Genomic DNA, 19,705 nt, shown 5'->3' on the forward strand with positions numbered 1-19,705 from the left:
GGCAACCAGATGTGGGTGTTGGGAACAACCTGGATTCTCTGAATGAGTTAGTGTTGCTTTTCCTTTAAGCTAAGCTGGATGGGACACTAACTCCAGAAGGTTGCCCAGGAGAGTGCGGCCTGCAGCAAAGGCAAGCAGGTGATGCTCTATGTGAACATGCCCAAGTGGGGCAGCCATGTTTTTTCCCCAGTTGGTATGTGCACTGACTCAGCATTATGTTCTTTTTTTTTTTTTTTTTTCCTTCGGTTTTTCGAGACAGGGTTTCTCTGTGTAGCTCTGCGCCTTTCCTGGAACTCACTTGGTAGCCCAGGCTGGCCTCGAACTCACAGAGATCCGCCTGCCTCTGCCTCCCAAGTGCTGGGATTAAAGGCATGCGCCACCACCACCCGGCCAGCATTATGTTCTTGATTTTTCTGTGCTATCCTACTTTTCTGTGGTCAGGTAGCAAAGCACTGTGAACTGGGATTTGGAACAGTTATCTCGTTAGGCATGTTCTTTGAGTCACATTAGGAAAGCTTAGGTGGGTTCTTCGCTCAACTCCTACAAGGCAGGGGTCTGAGTATCAGCTGGCTGGTGTCACATCTGTCTCCAGGGCCCACTCTGAAGCACATTCCTGCCTTTGTGGCACATAGGCTCTCTTCTTTTCTAGGGGCTCCCTGTATTTTGTTTGGGCTTTTAGTCCATTCCATCTTCAAGCCCACATGATGCCTTAACCCTGATGTCTCCTGCCAGTTAGAGGAGGCCCCTTCCCTCCAAGGGCTCACATGACTGGGTAGACCATCCAGACACCCTATCTTCAGGGCATGTAATGCAGTGTGATTCAAGGATTGTGTCATAAGACGCACAGGTTCAGCCATTGGGCACTGACTGCCACACATGCAGGTGTTGTTCAGTGGGGAGTCGGCACTGCTATGGGAAGAGGAGGCCGTGGTGTCTTGTCCAGCACTATGTCCTTTGCTTGGACGTCAGCCCATTGGCAGTGACTCTTGCATATTGCCAGTTCTGTCCTTTGGCTTGATTGTCACTCCTGAAGTTGGGCTGGGAGATGACAAGAGCCATGTGACTTTCTGTGCCTCTTGAAGGTGTATCATTCTTTAGTCTCTTATTGTAAAAAAAGTTTACAGAAGAGCCGTTTGATCACACAGAAACTGACTGGGAAGTCCCACCATGTGGTGTCCTGCATTGGTCAGACTGTCTTGGTGACCCACTGGAGTTGCCACTTGGTAACTACGAAGTAGCCCATCACTGTTTTGTGTAAGATGTGGCAGCACCTGCTCTTCAGGTCAAGTTGATGGGAATGGTGGCTTCCCTAGGCCTCAGTTGCAGAGCAGGTGCTGCCTCCTGGAGGAGCCGAAGACGGCTCACAGTTCTTGCCTTGTCCCTTCCTGAGCCCCCTTCCGTGGTGAGTTCCTATAGAGTTAGCTCCCACTGCCCCAGCCTGCACTCTGTGGAGTTAGCGTCCACCTTTCTCTGTTGGCCTTTGTCTTGGCTTGTGACACTCCTTTCCCTTTCCACAGATGGTGCTTTGCACAACTCTGGGGCAGCAGTGGGTATAACCTTCCAGTTCTAGTCCTGGGAATGGCGGAGGTCCGTTACGGGAACACAAAGTTGAATTATTCCCATTCCTACCTGAATTTGTTTCCCATATTGGGAAGCATGCACTTGGCTTTGAGAACCTGCTGCTCACATATTTGGTCTGGTTCTAGCTGGTTTTACCTGGGTTCTAATTCCCACAGCTCAGTTTCCCCACCTGAGAAGTAGGACCTGTGACATCTGTCTCATAGCAGTCACAAGAAAACTCAGCCAGTTTGTGAGCTGGGCTGCATGTGTGGGAAAGGCTGCTCCTTCCCTCTTTTCTCCCCTCAGGAAATAGAAACCCAAAAGGGCTTCGTGTTGCCAACAGGAAAAGCCTTCCTCTTTTTTTTTTTTTTTTAAATAGGCAAAACTACAGACCCAAAGCTCCAAGTCTTAGAAAGAGGAGGAGGATGTTGGCTCAGCCGAGACCAGGATTGACACTGGGCAGTACTGGGATAGTCTTCACCCACCCCCACCCCCTCCCACCCAGATCTGCAGTTGTATTTTAACTGCAGACAGCACCTCAGTGAGTCTGTTCTGGGTTGTGAGTGTGTGTTGTGTAACTGGTGGTTGGTGAGTTATGAGATGCGTGTGTTGTGGTATTGGTCCATGGGTTATGAGTTCTTAATTTTGTGCTCAGAGTGAAGTGTGAGTGGCAGGAGATGACCTACTCTCAGGTCTTTGCTGCTTCCTACACCATGGTGAGTGGATTTGTAGGGAGGACACAGAGTGGGCTGGGGAGCCAGAACAGCCTCGGTGGCAGAGTCCTGTGCAGAGGAGGGCGTACTGTGTCTGTCTTGGGTAAAAGCCACTGGCCATGTGTACTAGCCAGCACTTTAGAGGGTGGCCAGTGCAGATGAAAAACTGAGTTGAAATTTAATTTATTGATTTGTTTTTGTGGAGTTGGGAATCAAGTGCTCAGCTTGAGTATGCCAGGCAGAGACTGCTCCTGAACACCCTCCTGAGCCCTTATTTAATGTTAGTTAAAATTTAAATGGCCGTGTGTTTGGACAGTGCTGACTTTGTGTAGCTGCGCGTTCTGTTTGAAATAGTTTGATTCAGTAAGTTGCTGAAATAAATTAAAACTCAACAGCAGTAAAAACTGTGTTGCTCAGCAAGTCGCTATGGATAAAGCTCTAGAAATCATGTTTCTGACTTTCCAATGCAAATCTTTTAGGAAAGGCTGATATTTTCATGACTCAAGCAGCATGGAATAGGAGAGTGCAACACGGAGCAGCTTTGAGGGGTGGAGCATGCAGAAGACTTGATGGCTGCTGGTGTTTCACACATGGGTTACTGATAGCTTTGGAGGTCTCTCCTAGTCTGTTTCCCCAGCCACCGTCTCCCAGCAGCTCTTGTGCACAGGATTCTTGGAGGCTAGTGAGCCCTGCTCCACTTGCCTCTTTGACTTCCTGGTTCACAGCCACAAATAAGCAATATTTCTTGTGTTTTACAGACACAAACCCAGTCTAGATTGGCTCCCATGCTCTGGCAGAGAGCTCTGCACTTGTACATGCTGACCAGTGCTGTTGATGAGGGAGCTAGCTACCACCAGACTAAGGCACTAGGCACACCCGAAGATACGTTCATAAGGGGCCTTTACTGCCCCTAGGATTCCCTTTCCTAATGAGAATGGGCAGATTCAGACCCTGCCTGTGGTTCCTCTTGTGTGGGTGCTTGGCTGGGTGGGGGGAGGGGGGCAGACAGAGGAAGACCTTTGGGATTGGATCTTACTTCCCAGGCAGTCTTAGAGGTTGAATTCTTGGCAAGATGGAGAAGTTGTGAGGTCCTGACTTGCAGACTCTTGACTCCCACTGGGAAAGCTGGGTACCCTGCACTCCTCCTCAACAGCTCATTTTAACCAGACGAGAGAAATTTTCGAGAGACCCTTAGATCTTGTCCAAGGGTCATGTAGGAAGTGGTAGAACTGGGCCCAGACTGGCTCCTTGCCTGGCAAGTGTATGTACTTCACCACTGCCTTCCAGAGAGGGCGTGGGAGCATTTGAGTTCAGAGCCAGAAGCATGATTTGGTGAAATGGCAGAGACAAGAGGTATGGTGAAGTGTAATGAAGAAGGAGTATTTTGGTCACAGGCATCTTCTCTAAATTTAAGTAGCATTTTAAAAAGTGAGAAACAACCATGACATGGTGTCTAAAAGTGAAAAGAGCACTTGGCCTGGTCTGGGAGAGTGTAGATACTAGTTTCTTCATGAATCAGTCACCAGGGACTCGTGTGTGCACAGGAGCAGGATGCTAGAAGGAAGGTCATAGTGCTCACATGACACACTGAACTACAGAGTGGGCTCCAACACCGTGTAGGGCTTGCAGGGAGCAGCTTGTGGAAGGAGGAGAGCTAGAGGGAGCTCACTGTGCAGAGAGCCTTCTTAGCTGGGGGCTCTGCCCGTCTTGGTTCCCACCCGGCAGTGGCCTGCTGTACTGGCCAGTTGGAATTGTTACTGGTCCTGATGAGTCACACCTGGCCATGCCTGCTGTCTGTCGTCCCTTTATGCAGTGTTTGCTGATGCCCTTCAGGATGCTCCCAGGAGGCATGGCGCTACGCGAAGCAGTCCACCCAGAGTAGCACAGCTGGTAGGGGCAGGCTGTCAGTGGAGCCCAGGCTCTGCAATTCCTGGCTCACTTGTTAACTAGGAGCCCTGCAAAGGGCCTTGCCCGAGAGGTGAGGTTGACGGGAGCAATACCTGTGAACCCTGGGCTCTGGCTCCTCTGGAGAGAGGCCAGATGCTGCCATGACTCCTTCCCTGGCTTCTGAGGACTAGCTTTGAGTACTCCCAGGAACGTGAGCGTAGCTTCTCACAAATCTAGCGGCAGGACCTGGAGCTGTGTTCTGCTAGCCAGAGAGTGGCCTCCTCCTGGCTACCTAGTTTACAAATGACCTTTCAGAGTATTATGCCCATTCATTTATTCGTTTTTTTTTTTTTTTTTTTTTGAGAATGGGGTAGCAGGCACTGCTGACCTCAAATTTGGGGCCATTCTCCTGCCTCAGCCTCCTGGCTGCTGGGATTACAAATCTCAGTCCCCATATCTGGCACCAGTTTTAAAATAATGATGTGTTTTTGAAGCTGGTTCATTTCCTTAGAAGTGGGAGCTTTGAAGTACCCCAGTCCCATCACCCAGGAGTCGCCGGGATCATTAGGTGACCACAACTATAGATTGCGTTCTCTGAGATCCTGTAGGTGCCGCTTGGAGCCGTCAACAACAGACTCACTAGAACCATCTTCATTTAAACTTCAGTGAATTATTTATTTTGCTTTAGTAAGAGATGTGCAGTTTCAGATAGAAACACGGGCTTCAAAGGGCTGCTGCCGAAGCTGAGGTTGTAAGCTGGTGAAAACCCAAGTCCAGAGATCATGTTAACCAGGCACTGATGCTCTCAGTGTGTAGGGTTCCCACCTCCTGATGGTATACAAGACATTGCTCTGACTTTACTGCGTTCACTAGCATTTGTTGAGCCCTTCCTGAGCCAGCATGCCAGGCCCTGTTCTCAGGACTACCTGTGTAGATTCTGGGCAGATTCCAAGTTGCTGTCCCATGTTCTCATTAGCTCAGCACGGTCAGCCCTGCTTCCCTGAGGCGTCATGACTTCGGGCTAGGTTCTGGGTTACCCTGCTCTGACCCTGTGTCTGTAGTTTTTGCCTGCGATGTGGCATGGTGGTTCTTCATGCTGCACAGCAGCCTCGGCCCATACCTTTTTGCAGAGGGACTAGATGGCACATTTTTTGAAGAGAGGATAAGGGTTGTGCTGTCTGAAGGGTCGCTTGGCTGGCTTTCCTCTCAGAACAGTGCCACCACCACCTGTCCTCCCGGGCAGGACCTTGTCTTCTCTGGTTTGAAGATAGTTACTAATCGCCCACCTGTCCAGAACACCTCTCGATCCAAGCAGGCCTCTGTGAGGCAGATTGTTCTGGACTCAAATGCTGTGCGCTGCAGGCTGAAGTTGGTCTGCAGAGCAGGGAGAGGCTCTGTCATGTTGCTGGCTTTACCTTCTTGTTTTGGCGGTGTCTGATACCTGTCTGTCTTTGGATGCCTTGTTCTGACCCCTGACTTTTCCTACATTAGGGACGTGTTCTCTCTGGTTTTTCTGTGGAGCTGGCAATGAGATGGCTTTCTCTTCATCTTTATTTTTTTCCCTTCTGGGTTTACTGTTCTTATGATGCCATCCCTCTTTCCCTGCCTGTGCACAGCACACTTTCCCTCACTGCTTGTCGTTATCCTGACTTGTGTGAATATGTTCCTATGGGAGCAGCCCCCGGCCCCAGTCCATCTGCAGTTCTGAAAGTCCGCCTGTGCCACGAGGATCACCAGATACTGGGCAGCTGAGGTGCAAACTGAGCTGGGGAGCCGTCTTGTTGGGACCTGGACTCTGCTTTGAGTTGCTTCAGCTTTCCAGGGCTCAGTGCTCTTGGCTTATCCCTGGACTTCCTAGAAGGCCTGGAGGCCTCTTGTTTTCAGTCAGCCCCTGGGGACAGAGATGCTCCTGGGCTCCAGCACTCAGTCTGCAGGGTAGGGATGCTCCTCCCCAGGGTTTCCTTGCCTGGGGCTGCTGTCCCTGTCTGGCTGCTGCTTCCCCTTCCAGCCCCAGCCTCAGCGCCAAACCCTTGGAAGGTGGTTCCTGGCAACTCCTCCTGAGCCACGCAGCATCAGTTTGTGTTTCTTCATAGCTCTGGTTGTTTATTCGTTTGCCCTCCATGAGGAAGCCCCTTCCAGTAGAGCAGTGAGAGCCTCCTTTTGTCCTGTCTTGCTCACTGGTCTCCAGTACCTGCCGCACAGTAGGTCCTCAGTAAATGACTGGAGCACGCAGGTCACTTCTGCTTCTGTACTAAGTACTGGCAGAAACCTCTGGGCCTCTTGGGTTATTTTCCTTTCCTCTCTTAATTCCTGCCCTTGCTTTCTACATTTTTGGTAATTTTCCATTCTGATGGAGTCCCTTTTTCTCATAAGGTTCTTTTTGTCCTCTTGTGTCTCGGCCAGGGGCATGACTGCAGTGGGGCGTGTGCATGGTGGATGACAGTGATGCGAGGCTCTCCTCAGTGACCAGTGTCACACAGGAGGGCCTGAGCACCTCTCATGTGCAGCCCAGGTCCGCAGGCAGCTGTAGAGCTAGTCTGCACAGTTTCTGGTCTTGCGCCTCTAAGGAGGCTGGGCAGCTGGGCTGTTGGGGTGGGGTCTGATCCGGTGCTTACTCCTACCCAGCTCCCTTTTCAGTGCGTGGAATTGTGGGATAGGTTTTTAGGGGCCCTGGCTTTGCAAGTGGGATGAGGACCACCTGGAGTGACTTCCTATAGTAGTGACCTGAGAGGAACCCAGTCCAAAGGACCTGCAGAACGTGTCTGCCAAGCCAGAGGGAACTACACTGAGCTAGCTTTATGATAGAGGCTATGAGAAGTGGGGTGCTGGTGGAGATGCAGGCCTAAGGGTGCCTTCTGCTTGACTTCAGTGTGCCACCGGCAAGAGTGCTAAAGCTAGGGTGTGTTAGTGTTTGGAGATCAGGTTATAAAAGCAAGAACTTACTGAAGAAGATTTAAAAGGCTTACAGAAAAGAAACTGCCCTCATTCCCCACTGCTGACCGGGTGTGTGTCTCTATTTTATGGTGGCTTACTCTTGTAACAAATGTATCATTCCGTATGTGCTTGTTACGGTCTAGTTCTGGGTAAGCGGTTCTTACCCTCATAGTTGTATGTTGTTTGCTTCCTAAACCACTGGGAATCACATACTGTATCCCTTTGTGTGGAAGGCTTGCCCTTAGGTGGTATTTCTAAGCAAGGTGGATGCCTGTTTCTTTGTCTGCTCCAGTAGCCCATGGCATGAAGTGAACCGAAGTATGTCCCTCAAATTTTGTGCAAAGTGGCCCAGTCATCATGCTGAGTGACAGTCCCACTGCTGCATTTCAGCGTGCTCAGTGGCTAAATGCTGGAGCTGGTTTCATCTGGTCCAGGGCTCACCCGACTTCCTCTGTAGAACAGGGGCTGTAGCCATGGCGGCTCTGCCAGCATTGGCGGAGTCTCTAGTGAAACACTTTCTCCGTGCTGTAACTGCTGTTGAAGCTAAGATCTTGCTCTGCTGTATGAGAAAGAACGTAGCCTGCTGAGTGGCTTCAGGACTTTTGCAGTGTCCTTGGGTATGCTCTGCCTGGGTGGCAGTCTTGGATCACTGAGGGTGCATATGGCCACCTCTCCTAACCCCTTGGGCTCTGGAAGGTTTTTGGACTTCTGTCTGTTTAAAGTTCATACTGACAAGGTTGATCACCAAGCTGCAGAGTGCTCCCTTTCTATCTCTTGTGTATACTAGTTGGTATTAACCTGTTGTAATTAGTCTCCTGATATGGGAACCTCAATTGAGAAGTTGCCTAGATCAGATTAGCCTGTGGGCATCTGGGTTGAAGATGGTCTCCTTGTTAATTATGTAGGAGGGGTGCCAACTGTGGACAGTGCCATTCCCTGGGCAGGTGGTCCTGGGCTATATGAGAATTCCAGCTAAGTGTGAGCCTGAGTGAACCTGCAAGCATCATTCCCTCGGGCTGTTGAATTCCTGCTGTGATGTCCCTCAGTGATAGGCTGTGACCTGGAAGTGCAGGTCACTTAATGATGGACTGTGACCTGGAAGTGCAGCCACCCCTTCGCTTTGGGTCGCTTTGGGTCAGTGTTTTATCACAGCAACACTTTAACCCTAGCCTCCCTTGGTGCCCCCAGGGAGTAGCTGCTGCTAGAGAGTCCTTTCTTCTTTCCTTGGCTTCCTGAGGCCAAGCCCTCACTCACCTCTGTAGTATAGCTGTCATGCCTCCTGTTTGTGCCTCCCCATTCCATTCAGCAGCCTATGTAGAAGATAGGTACCAGCAAGGTTCCTGCAGCTGCTCAGAGCAGCCAGTGGGAGTCCCACAAACACCCATGGCCAGCACCAGGCTGCTTCCTTCCACTTGTTTTGAGCCTGCAGTTAAAAAAAATGTGTGATAGTTTGGTTCAAGGTTTCCTAATTTGTTTCTAATTCAGACTTTTCTAATAGTTCAGATAGTTGCCTTGTGCCATAATTAAATAAGTGATTTATAATTAGTTTATTAACTATGCTAGTTAATGATGCTTTAAGGAAGATTATCTACCCTCAGAATAGTAGAAGCAGTTCTTTGATTCTCTCCTGGATACCTGTACTTGTCATTTGCTTAGCAGCCTGTTGCTTCTGGTTAGTAAAGAGGTAACTGCAGCTCAGTGCCCTTGTATCAAAGAAAGCTGCAAGACCCTCCCTGTCCTGGCTGCTCGGTGTGCACTAGTTGGTATTACCCTACTGTAGTTAGCTTTAATTGTCAGCTCCACAGGGGAGTGTGTGTGTGTGAATTGTATCAGTTAATTTCACATAATTTTACCAAGGTACTGTTTTCTGGCAAAAAAAGGTGCCTGAAGTAAAAGGTTCTGGTCTCTCAGAAACTACTGATTGTAAAGTTTTTTGAGGCAGGGCATGGTGGTTTTGCACACTGTTAATGCCAGTACTTGTGGACAAAAGCAGGTGGATCTGGGTGAGTTTGAGGCCAGCCTGGTCGGCATAGCAAGTTTCAGGTTAACGGAACCTGTGCAGTAAGACCGTGTCTGAAAACCAACAATGTAAACCCCAAAACAAAAGCTTTTGAAGAAAAAGTTGGAGGAAGAGAGAGAATCAATTGACAGTTGAGGACAGTTTTCAGTGATTTGGACTGGAAAAGACTGGAAAGGGAAAGCAGTACTTGAAGTCAAGTACAGGCCCGGTCATCACGTACCAATAGAATTGTGAGCTGATGAGATGAATGATGGGCTCTAGGTAAAGGAGGCAAGTGTTAACAGTTGGAGAGCTGTGGACCTGTGGGGCACAGGAGCTGTGTCTGGGCAAGTTGAGACGCTATGGTGCCAGCTGCTCACAGTTGGATCTGTTAAATGCTGTGGCCACATCCGAGGAGGGTCACCCATTCTTTCTGTGTGTGCTCTTTCTCACTTGCACACACACACATACACTCTCTCTCTCTCTGATTCACTTTTTGTGTTATGTACATGAGTGTTTCACCTGCACGTATGTCTGTGCACCACCTGGGTCCAGAAGAAGGCATTGGGTTTCCTGGACCTGGAGTCCAAATGGTTAGGAGCCTCCATGTGATGCTGGGGACAGAACCTGAATCCTCTGCAAGAGCAACAGATGCTTTTAGCTCGGTTGTCTCTGTCGGTGTCCCCATCATAATCTTGATGGCCCTTGCTCATAGAATCCCTCTTCCCTCTCTTCAACTGGACTTGTGGAGCTTGGCCTGGTGCTTGGCTGTGTATCTCTGTATCTGCTTCCATCAGTTACTGGATGAAGGCTCATGTTTGTTTTTCTGAGTCTGGGTTACCTCACTCAGGATATTTTCTAGTTCCATCCATTTGCCTATCCAGTCGAAGAGAATTGGAAGAAGGATTCTATGAGCAAGGGGCATCAAGATCATGATGGGGCAGCTACAGAGACAACCAAACCAAGCTAGTGGGAACTCATGAACTTTAGACCAACAGCTGTGGAGCCTCCATGGGACTGGACTAGGCCCTCTGCATAAGTGAGACAGTTGTGTAGTTTAGTGTGCTTAAGGGGCCCCCTGGCAGTAGGATCAGGATCCATCCCTGGTGCATGAGCTGGCTTTTTGGAGACCACTACCTATCATGGGACACCTTGCACAGCCTTGATGCAGGGGGAGGGGCTTGGTCCTGCCTTAACTGAATGTACCAGGCTTTGCTAAATCCCCATGGGAGGCCGTGACTTGGAGGAGGTGGAAATGAAGGATGTGTATTGGGGTGGGGGAGAGGGAGGAGGGAAGAGAGGGGGGTCTGCGGTTGGTATGTAAAATGAATAAAGAATTCCCCTGAACCGTGGCTTCAGCTCCAACTCCGCTTCCTTCAGTAGACACTGCTGTCACTCTTGCCCACTCTCCCTGTGGCTGTCGTGTCTAAGCTGTCCCTGCTGCAGGCTGTGGCTCTGCTCTGCTGCTCATTTCCTTGTGTTCTCTACTGGGGGCAGTGCACCTGCTGGCCCAGGGTTGAGAAGAAGGAAGGGCAGCACCTCTGGACAGCTTCGAAGTTGTGCTGGTTGGGGGTGGGGAGTGGAGGAGCCAGCTCTGCCCAGGCAGGAGCAGGAGGAAGGGTAGGAACCGGGACTTTTGCGTAGACTGGGTGCAGCACTTCCACAGTGGGAACCCCCTCCCTCCCAGGATGGCCACCGCTTTCCGTGGTAGCTGGATTTGCTATGCAGTGATTTGGTTTGGCTTTGTAGCTGTGGTCTTTTCTTCTTAAAACTAGCCCAGTGATCCAGGCTCCGTGCCCCTGATTTGGGTATGAAGGGTAGAAACTGATGGAACGCACAGAAGAGACGTGAGAAAATCTGTTCTATTTCCCTCTGGTGTTCTAAGATGGTCTCATGTAGTCCAGGCCGCTGTCAGCTCTCCATTCTCATGCCTCTATTTCCAAGTGCTGGGATTATAGAGTGGGTCACCACACTCAGTCTGCCATTACCCTTGAATGGACTTGGACTTCCAGGAAAGTGATTATAGAGGAAAATACCTTGTTTTTCTATGAACTTTAATTTTCAGTAGAAAAATATACTAGAAAAGTCAGCTCTCTAGTATTCTCATGGTGAAAACTAAAGCTCACCAAGAAGCCCCTGGTCTGGCCATCTTCATCCTCAGAATAATCACAGAGTCCCTAGTTCAGGCACTGCAATGCTCAGCGCAGTCCCTGTCCCCATGGAATTGGAGCTAGGCCTGGCCTGTGGGCCAAAAGCCATCCTCAGTATCTCAGAGACAAGCATGGTCCCCTTGGTTACAATGTTCCGTTTCTACACTGTAGCAAGAGCAAATGGAGTATAAAACTCAGGATGCTCAGGGAATCCAGCACTACAAGGTGGTGGCAAGCATTGCCCCAGAGGCTGGTGATAAAGGCTGAGCACAGCTGGGCTGCTTTCCCAGGGCACACAGCCTGGCAGTTGGTGAGTGGCAGGCCCTAGTGTATGAAGACAAGGTTCTGACGGAGTGAACACACAGGCCTCTAGCACATCTCTTTGTGTTCTTCCTTCTCCGCACCCGGTGGAGGCCCCAGGAGGAGTGGAAGCAGGGCTCCCACCAGGCTTCTAGGCCACCAGAAACCTGTCCCTTAGCCGGCAGCTGCCTACATGCACAGCCGTCGGTGGCTTTTCTCACTGGGGCAGTGCTGGCCACAGCAGGATTAGCATCAGCTCCCACTAGCTATGGGATGTTGCCTCTGTGGCCCATGAGAGCTGGAACGTGAGGCAGCCACAGGCTCTTGAGGTCTGCCCAGACATGACAGTAATGCTCTGATTGCCCATGTCTGTTAACAGCTGTCATCAATCATCAGACATCCTGTCCTCACTGACTCAGTTTTGTGGTGCCTTGGTGACCCTGCTTTCTTCCAGGAAAGACCAACAGGAGCCTTGGCTTTTTGTCTCACCCCCTTGTCTTAGTTAGGGTTTCTCTTGCTGTGAGGAGACAGCATGACCATGACAACTCTTATAAAGGAAAACATTTATTTGGGGCTGGCTTACAGGTTCAGAGGTTTAGTCTATTATTGTCATGGCAGGAATCATGTCGGTCTGCAGGCAGACATGGTGCTGGAGAAGGAGCTGAGAGTTCTACATCTATATCTTCAGGCAGCCAGAGGTGAATTGGCTTGAACTCCTGAGACCTCAAAGCCCACCCCCTAGTGACACACTCCCTCCAACAAGGTCACAGCTCCTAATAGCACCGCTTCCTATGGACCAAGTATCCAAACACATGAGTCTATGGGGGCCATTTCTGTTCAGACCACCACACCCCTCATCTCAGAGGCACCAAGGCAGTCTAGCAGCAGCAGTATTCTGTTCTGAGAACACAAGGCACATGTTCTTAACTGAGTTTTTCCCAGAACAGTGGTAACGTTTACATTCCATTTATCATGATTTCAGACAGACGAGTGCCTGTCCTGCCCTGCTGATAGGACCATAGCACTGGAGTGAGGGCACCTGTGTTCTGATGGGTACCTCTTCTTGCTCTGCGCACCTGGGTAGGCTAAGCCTTATTTACTTTGAGGGTCGGTCGGTGTCCCCCCCCCTCTCTCTTCCCCCCTCCCTCCCTCCCTCCCTCCTCTCTCTCTCTCTCTCTCTCTCTCTCTCTCTCTCTCTCTCTCTCTCTCTCTCTCTCTCTCTCTCGGCCCTGAGTGAAGAGCCATCTGAGCGCATGCTGTGTTTTACTGGTGGGTGTTTGCTGTGGACCAGAGGACTTGTCACCTCCCAGGTGTCCTCCTGGTGACTTCCCCTGAGGCCTGGGGACCGGGAAAGCAACTCTTTCATACTGTTGGTGTTTCAGACATAGCCTCAAAGAAGGTGGTTTGCTTTGCTAATGTAAAGGTGCTGCTTTGCTAGTGTGGAGTCACATTTGGCCAACGGACCTCTCTGTCTGTAAGATGTGTGGTGTGGCCAGTCTGTGAGCTATGCATGAGACTTTAGTGAGCTGGCCTCAGTGTTGTGCTGTGGTTTGGGCCGGTTGTTTAATTATCTTCCCTGTCTCTGTGTTGGCCTATTTCTGAACCCTGCTCTCGGGCTGTGAACTCTACTGTTCTCATCCTGAGCTGCTGAGACCTGGGGTTGTTAGGCTCCTGTGGATGTTCATGTATCTCTCCTGTTTCAGGCTGTGCGTATTGCCTGTCATGCATCCAGTGGAGGTACCTGTGTGATTCAGGAGGCCTTGATGGGGCCTGCACCTTTGGCTGGCTGCTGTACTGCATGGTGGTCATCAGAAAACGTCTTTGTTATGAGTGCAGCTCTCAAACTGACATTGTTTTGAATGTATCTTTAAAGGCTAGTCAGAAATACACTAATGTTTGGAATTGACAAGAGTTCACCTGTGCAGCTAAACCATACTGTGAGATTTCATGTACTACAAAGTTTTCATTATGTATTTTCATAGAAAAGAAACTCGGGGCTAGAAAGATGCCTCAGTAGTAAAGAGCACTGGCTGTTCCTCCAGAGCACCTAGGCTTGATTCTCAGTGCCCACATGGCAACTCACTGCTGTCTGTAACTCTAGTTCCAGGAGCTCTGATGCCCTCTTAGGGCCTCTGAGAGTACCATGTGTACAAGTGGTGCACAGGCATGCATGCAAGCAAAACTCCCATACACATAAAATAATTCATAATAAAAATTAAATAAGCTGGATTTTTTTGTAAGTTTAATTTTTATTTTATGTGTATGGTTGTTTGCTGTGTGTCTGTGTACCATGTATGTACAGTGCCTTTGGATCCAGAAGAGGGCATCAGGTCCTCTAGAACTAGAATTACAAAGAGTTGTGAGCCACCCTGCTGGTGCTAGAAATCGAACCTGGGTCCTCTGGAAGAGCAGCCAGTGCTCTTAACCACTGAGACATCACTCCAGTCCCAGAAGCTGGGTTCTGAGTGGCTCCAAATGTATTTTAATCTATAGGAAAAGGAAGGATTCTGCTTAATTGTAGCTCTTGTTTTTCTCTTTTGTCCACCAGGCTTCATGAGGAAATAATTGACTTTTATAACTTCATGTCCCCTTGTCCTGAAGAGGCAGCCATGAGAAGGGAGGTGGTGAAACGGATCGAAACGGTGGTGAAAGACCTCTGGCCGACAGCTGAGGTGGGTATCTGTCAGGGCCTCACCACCCCGTCATGGTGGATCCCTGTGATTGTCTTGTCAGCTGCAGCCACACTCTCCAGGCACAGTCTGGGCAGCCTGGGAGCTGCTTAGAAAAGCACTCTCCACGCTGCATTGCTGAATCAAACTCTGGAGTGGTTCAGCCACTGGCCAGCTCCCCAGTGCTCTGTTGGGTGAGGACCTAACTTAGCCGAAGGATTCATTCATATTGATATTCTCATATTCATTTATTCATCCGCCCGCCCCTCCCCCTTTCCCTTCCTCTCTCATTCTTGTTTTAAATTCTCCTAAAGGTTAGAAATCTCACTCCTGCCCCACCCCCACTTCAGTCCTGCACTTCATAGCATGCAACACGTTTGTTCCATTAAAAATTGCAAATGCAAGTGGAGCACGGTGGTGCTGCATGCCTTTAGTCCCAGCACTCAGGAGGCAGAGGCTGTGAGTTCAAGGCTAGCCTGGTCTACATAGTAAGTTCCAGGATAGCCAGAGCTACATAGAGAGAGAGAAAATTGCAGTGTTTCATAGGACCTCACTTTCACACGGATGAGTAAGTGTCTGTGGAAATGAGGTACTTGGGTATTTGTAGTTCTTATGCAGGTACCCTGCAGTATGCCAACTGTGACCAGGTAGCTAATAGCCTGGCCTGGATTTTGATGTAAACATACAAGGAATTTTCTAGTTTGTTGTAGCATTTCACCTGCTTCCTCCCCTAACTTCCAAACTGGTTTTGTTGTTTACTCATGTTTTGCAAGGCATAATGGGAGTCTGCTGACCTGACCTGTGGGGCATTTTCTTTCAGGTGCAGATATTTGGCAGCTTTAGTACAGGTCTCTATCTTCCAACAAGGTGAGTGCCACTCAGATGACTGTGTGCTTTAGTGTTTGTTTATGGAGTAGGTGGTGTGTGTGCATCCGAGGCTCGAATAGCCAGCTAACGGGAAGGATTGTGGAGCACAGTGGGACGATAGGCAGAAAGGGGAATTTAGGTTAGTATTAAGGCACCCAATTGCTTGCTTGGCACTTTTTGTCTTGCATTTAATTTCTTATGGAACAGAAATGTTGGACATTAGAGACAGAAGATGAATGGGAACTGTCTTAGTCTCCCTCTCCTGTAACACAGTTCCACAGGCTGGCTGAATTGTAAACTCTGTCTTAGTCTCCTGTAACACAGTTCCACAGGCTGGCTGAATTGTAAACCATAGAAGCTTTTTTGGCTCTCAGTTCTGGGGACTGAAAAGTCAAAGATTCAGAGGCCACAATTGGATAAAATGCTTCCTTTATGTAACTAACCCACCTATGTGTCTGTGGTTTTGATCCACTAACTTGGTCACTAAGACAGTGCCCCCAGAATCTGCTCACCTCACAAAGGCGTTGGTGATGTTTGTTGGCAGCCACATTTCAGTGGGGGTCTTTGAGGAAGGGATGAACATTGGTTTTACAACAAGCACTGGGGCATGGGGATGTGGTTGCAGTAGTGAATAGAAAGCTTTAATGAATAGTCAAGCACAATTCTGTTTGAACAGTATTTCATGAAGATCTTTATGTGGAAGAAGTGTCAGATTTACATCCTAAAATTGTCTTCTGGGTTTTCATGTGCATAATGTGTAGGTGGTTTTTGTTGTACAAGCTATTTAGCATTTGGAGGTTAAAGTGGTTATGATGTCAGAACTTATGGGCCCTAGAAGCTGAGCAGATTCAAAGTCCTCAGGGATGCCTGGGCCATCAGGGGGCACCAGTAACAGTACCATAGCTGTCTGGAAAGTGGTATATTCATTTCACCCCTTTGATTATGGGGGCTTTGAGGACCTTTTCACACTTGCTTTGCATAGTTACATGGCTCAAGAGGTGCATTCAGTGCCCAGCGCTTAGGTGCTTGATGGGATTCTGCTCTTACCTTGTGGTATAGAGGCAGCGTGCTGTGGTGCTGGCCTCCCACATGGGAAGTCACCTCCTGGTGAAGTGTGTTGTGACTGATGTGTATTTTTCTCTGACCAGTGACATAGACCTGGTTGTCTTTGGAAAGTGGGAGCGTCCTCCATTACAGCTGTTGGAACAAGCCCTTCGGAAGCACAACGTGGCTGAGCCGTGCTCCATCAAAGTCCTTGACAAAGCTACAGTGAGTATGGGGCCTGACAGCTCACCTGAGTAGGAGTCCCACATGGTGCCAGTGTCCTCTGATCTTCCTGACAGTGGTTACTGCCTACCTTTTGAAGATTGTCCTCTTGTGGTGTAAACATGCAAGTGACCATCTTCGTGCTTAGCCAGCTGAGGAGCTGTTTGGTGAGAGTTGGACTTCTTGAGATTTGTGAGATCTTCTTACTTGGCCCTAAGAGACAGAATTGTGTCCATGTACACCCAGGGAGTGGGAGGAAGAGGAAGAGAGCTAGGGAGACTCCTGCGTTCCTGGTGCTGTTGACCAGGAGTGCAGCGTCGGGGTCTGTGTTACTGTGCTTTTTATATGGGAAAGACAGCATGCTAGCTTACATTGAAGGGGGAGCACCTAGAGTTCCCTCTGCTGCCCAGAGCTGTGTCTGCATAGGAAAGGGCCCCATCTCAGGGTGGAAGGTGTTCCTGTGGGGTTTCTTACAGTGGCTCACTCAGTCCCTGGCCCTGGTACGCAGCAGTTACCAGCTCTGCCACCATGGGCTGCTGTTTCAGCTTTGACTTAGGGTGTCACCTTGTCTGCAGGGTTTGCATGGGGGAAGTGTGAGCTTCCTTTCCCTTCTGTGAGCTTCTCTCTGGTGCCTGGTGCTCTGCTGGTACTTTGGCCTGTTTAGATGGTAAGCATGCCCATCAAGGAGTGGGCATCGTCACAAAGTACCTGTACCTTTCCAGCAGCAGTCCCTCCAGGCATGGCTCCCCACCCTGCCTTTTGTGTACCTGGGCTCTGCTCTTGTGTACCCTTGGCCACTCCTAAGCTGCAGAGGGCCATGCTGCACTCAGTCCTTCAGCTGACAGGCAGGCACTATCACCTTTCACATTTGACACCTGAGGAAACACCCACAATGAATAGCAAGGAGACTGACTGAGCTCCATTAAACACCTGGGCAGAAGTGGCACCTTCCTGTAGCCGGGTCCTTGCCATGGTCCGTCATCTTGGCCGTGTTTATTCTCTTTGATTTCTCACCCAGGGAGAAATCCAGCTGTCTCAGACACTCGGGCCCTCTCCTCTCATTGGCCCCTCATGTCTGTGCGGTTGATGAAAATGAGGCCCTTTGATGGTGCAGGAAGCACGAGGGACGTTCTGTTGATTGGTTATTTAGATGTAAACTCACTCTGGCCTGAAGTTCCTGAGCCCTTGAACTTTTCAAGGTCCAGACAGTAACTTGGAGGAATGGTAGGTGTAGCCTCTTGGTCCTCCTGCCCTCCCTGCCTCAGTGTACCCTGCCCTCAGTCACTTGAAGAGGCCATCCCACCTCTGAGGGGGTGTGCTCTCTATCGAGTATCCTCCATGATGTCCATGGATTCAGATCTTGGGGTACAAAGGGATTTGTGTGTGGTGCACCCGTCTGTTTGCAACAGCTGCTCCAAAGTAAGTATGGTAGTGCTACTGCTTATTTCTCAGTGTATCTGACCCCTCGCCCCCAAGTCTGCCAAGCAGAAATGGGGCTTATCTTTGAGCATGTGTGATATGGTTTCTTAGGGTGCATATTGCAGGTCCCCCCCCTCCCCCCCAGTCCTCTTTCTCAGGCTCCTGTTCCCTTCTGGCTGTCCCACTTCAGAGTCAGCCTGTAGGAGCAAGTGCAGTGGGAATCCTGCTGTGAGGGAGGAGGGAGATGAGCATCATCCGGGTCTCTAGTGACCACTGAGATTAACTCTTGAGAGAACCCTTCTCTTTAATACTGCTGTGGAGGACTGCTAACTCCCATTGGTGGAGAGAGAAAGGGGAATGTGGATGTCAAAGCAGTTTTTTAAATCAAATCTTCATAGGTGCCAATCATAAAGCTCACAGACCAGGAGACTGAAGTCAAAGTCGACATTAGCTTTAACATGGAGACTGGTGTCCGGGCGGCCGAGTTCATCAAGAATTACATGAAGGTACTGCTGTCACAGGTCCACAGTAAAGACGGGGGATGGGAGATCTTGGTACTCATTTTTATCGTGAATGTTAAAAACTTTGGTATGATGGAATTATGAGTACCCTTTAATGGGGTTTCTAGAGGAACTCAGGAAGTGCATAGCTGTTTTTCTGATTTACTTGGAGTAACTACTTACTAACATTGAGCCTCATTTTAGAGAGCTTGGGAGAAATGTTCTTTCTGTCAGTGCACAGCCTTGTTCCCGGCTCAGGGCCACACTCACAAGTTGAGGCGGACATTCCTTCTGTGGGTCAGCTCCCTTTGGAGGCCTCAGGGCCTCTGCCTCTGAGAATTGGCTTGGTGCTTGAGCTGGTGCCTTCTGGAGCTCTGACCAGGCTGTTGGCAGTCAGGCAGGCGGCTCCCTCCTGAACAGAGCCCTGGGGTCTCCTGTCTGTTGTCGGATCTGCAGCCTTTGCACCGCAGAGGACACTGGATCAGCCTCTCCCCATGTCCTAGCCTCTCTGCTTTCCTTCTGCTCACAGCCCGAGTGCACCTGCTTACTCCCTCTGAGTGCTCAGGACTCTTGTGGCAGGGACCTCCTGTGTCCCACTGAGTCACTACTGGGGGAGAGAGGACCTTTTCATCCTCCCTCAGCTAGTGTGAATCCTTAAGCCTAAAACTGGAGACCAATCTTGTTTGGAGGTGGGGGCAAGGATGGATGAGCAGTTCTCTCTCTCATGTCAAGCTTGCTGTCTAGAGTCCCTGTAGAAGCATGTCAGCTGACCGGTACGTGTTTGCTTGGCTTTACAGAAGTACTCGCTACTGCCGTACTTGATTTTAGTGTTGAAGCAGTTCCTCCTGCAGAGGGATCTGAACGAAGTCTTCACGGGAGGCATCAGCTCCTACAGCCTCATCTTAATGGCCATCAGCTTCCTGCAGGTGAGTGGGCCTCCTCTGAACTGCTTCTCTTGACGTACATGATGACCCTCACCACGGGCGGAGCAGCTCCCTTCCTGCTGCTGCGCTGGCTGGCTCAGGGCATGGTGTCTTGGTCAGTGTGGTTCCTGAAGCTTGATTCTGTGGCTGACTTCTGTCAGGTGATGTCCTGACATCATCTGAGCTCCAGGAAGCTTTTGTATGTTGAGAACACATATATTGTGCATTCAGAGCGAGAGAGAGCAAGAGTTAGTTGGTTTATTTATATATTAATCATAAAAAGCCTTTTTCATTGGTGCTTATCTGCAGTTTGTCCCCAAACACTTTCAGAATAAAGGGGCGGGTACCAACATGGGTGAAAGATGGAGAAAGTTCCTTCTATGTTTTTCTCGTTTGGTTTTGGAGATAAAGTCGCTCTAGTCCTAGATGGCCTGAGACTTACTGTGTAGCCCAGGCTGACTGGACTTGTAGCAGGAATCTTAGAGAGTCTTATTAATAAAATCAAACCCGGGGCCAGT

At 49.7% G+C, this 19,705-nt stretch overlaps 1 protein-coding gene across 2 annotated transcripts in view; it reads left to right on the top strand.

Annotated features, from left to right (window-relative positions):
- Positions 1–19,705, top strand: part of Tent4a (terminal nucleotidyltransferase 4A) — a 34,134-nt gene that overhangs the window by 4,777 nt on the left and 9,652 nt on the right. For both annotated transcript variants that reach the window (XM_059276481.1, XM_059276482.1), the window contains exons 2-6: positions 14,092–14,215; positions 15,033–15,079; positions 16,228–16,348; positions 18,163–18,270; positions 19,062–19,190. In XM_059276481.1, coding sequence (XP_059132464.1) covers positions 14,092–14,215; positions 15,033–15,079; positions 16,228–16,348; positions 18,163–18,270; positions 19,062–19,190 — 529 coding nt within the window. The remainder of the gene's footprint in view (positions 1–14,091; positions 14,216–15,032; positions 15,080–16,227; positions 16,349–18,162; positions 18,271–19,061; positions 19,191–19,705) is intronic.

Source organism: Peromyscus eremicus, chromosome 11 (assembly GCF_949786415.1).
Source record: "Peromyscus eremicus chromosome 11, PerEre_H2_v1, whole genome shotgun sequence".
Lineage (NCBI taxonomy): Eukaryota > Metazoa > Chordata > Mammalia > Rodentia > Cricetidae > Peromyscus > Peromyscus eremicus.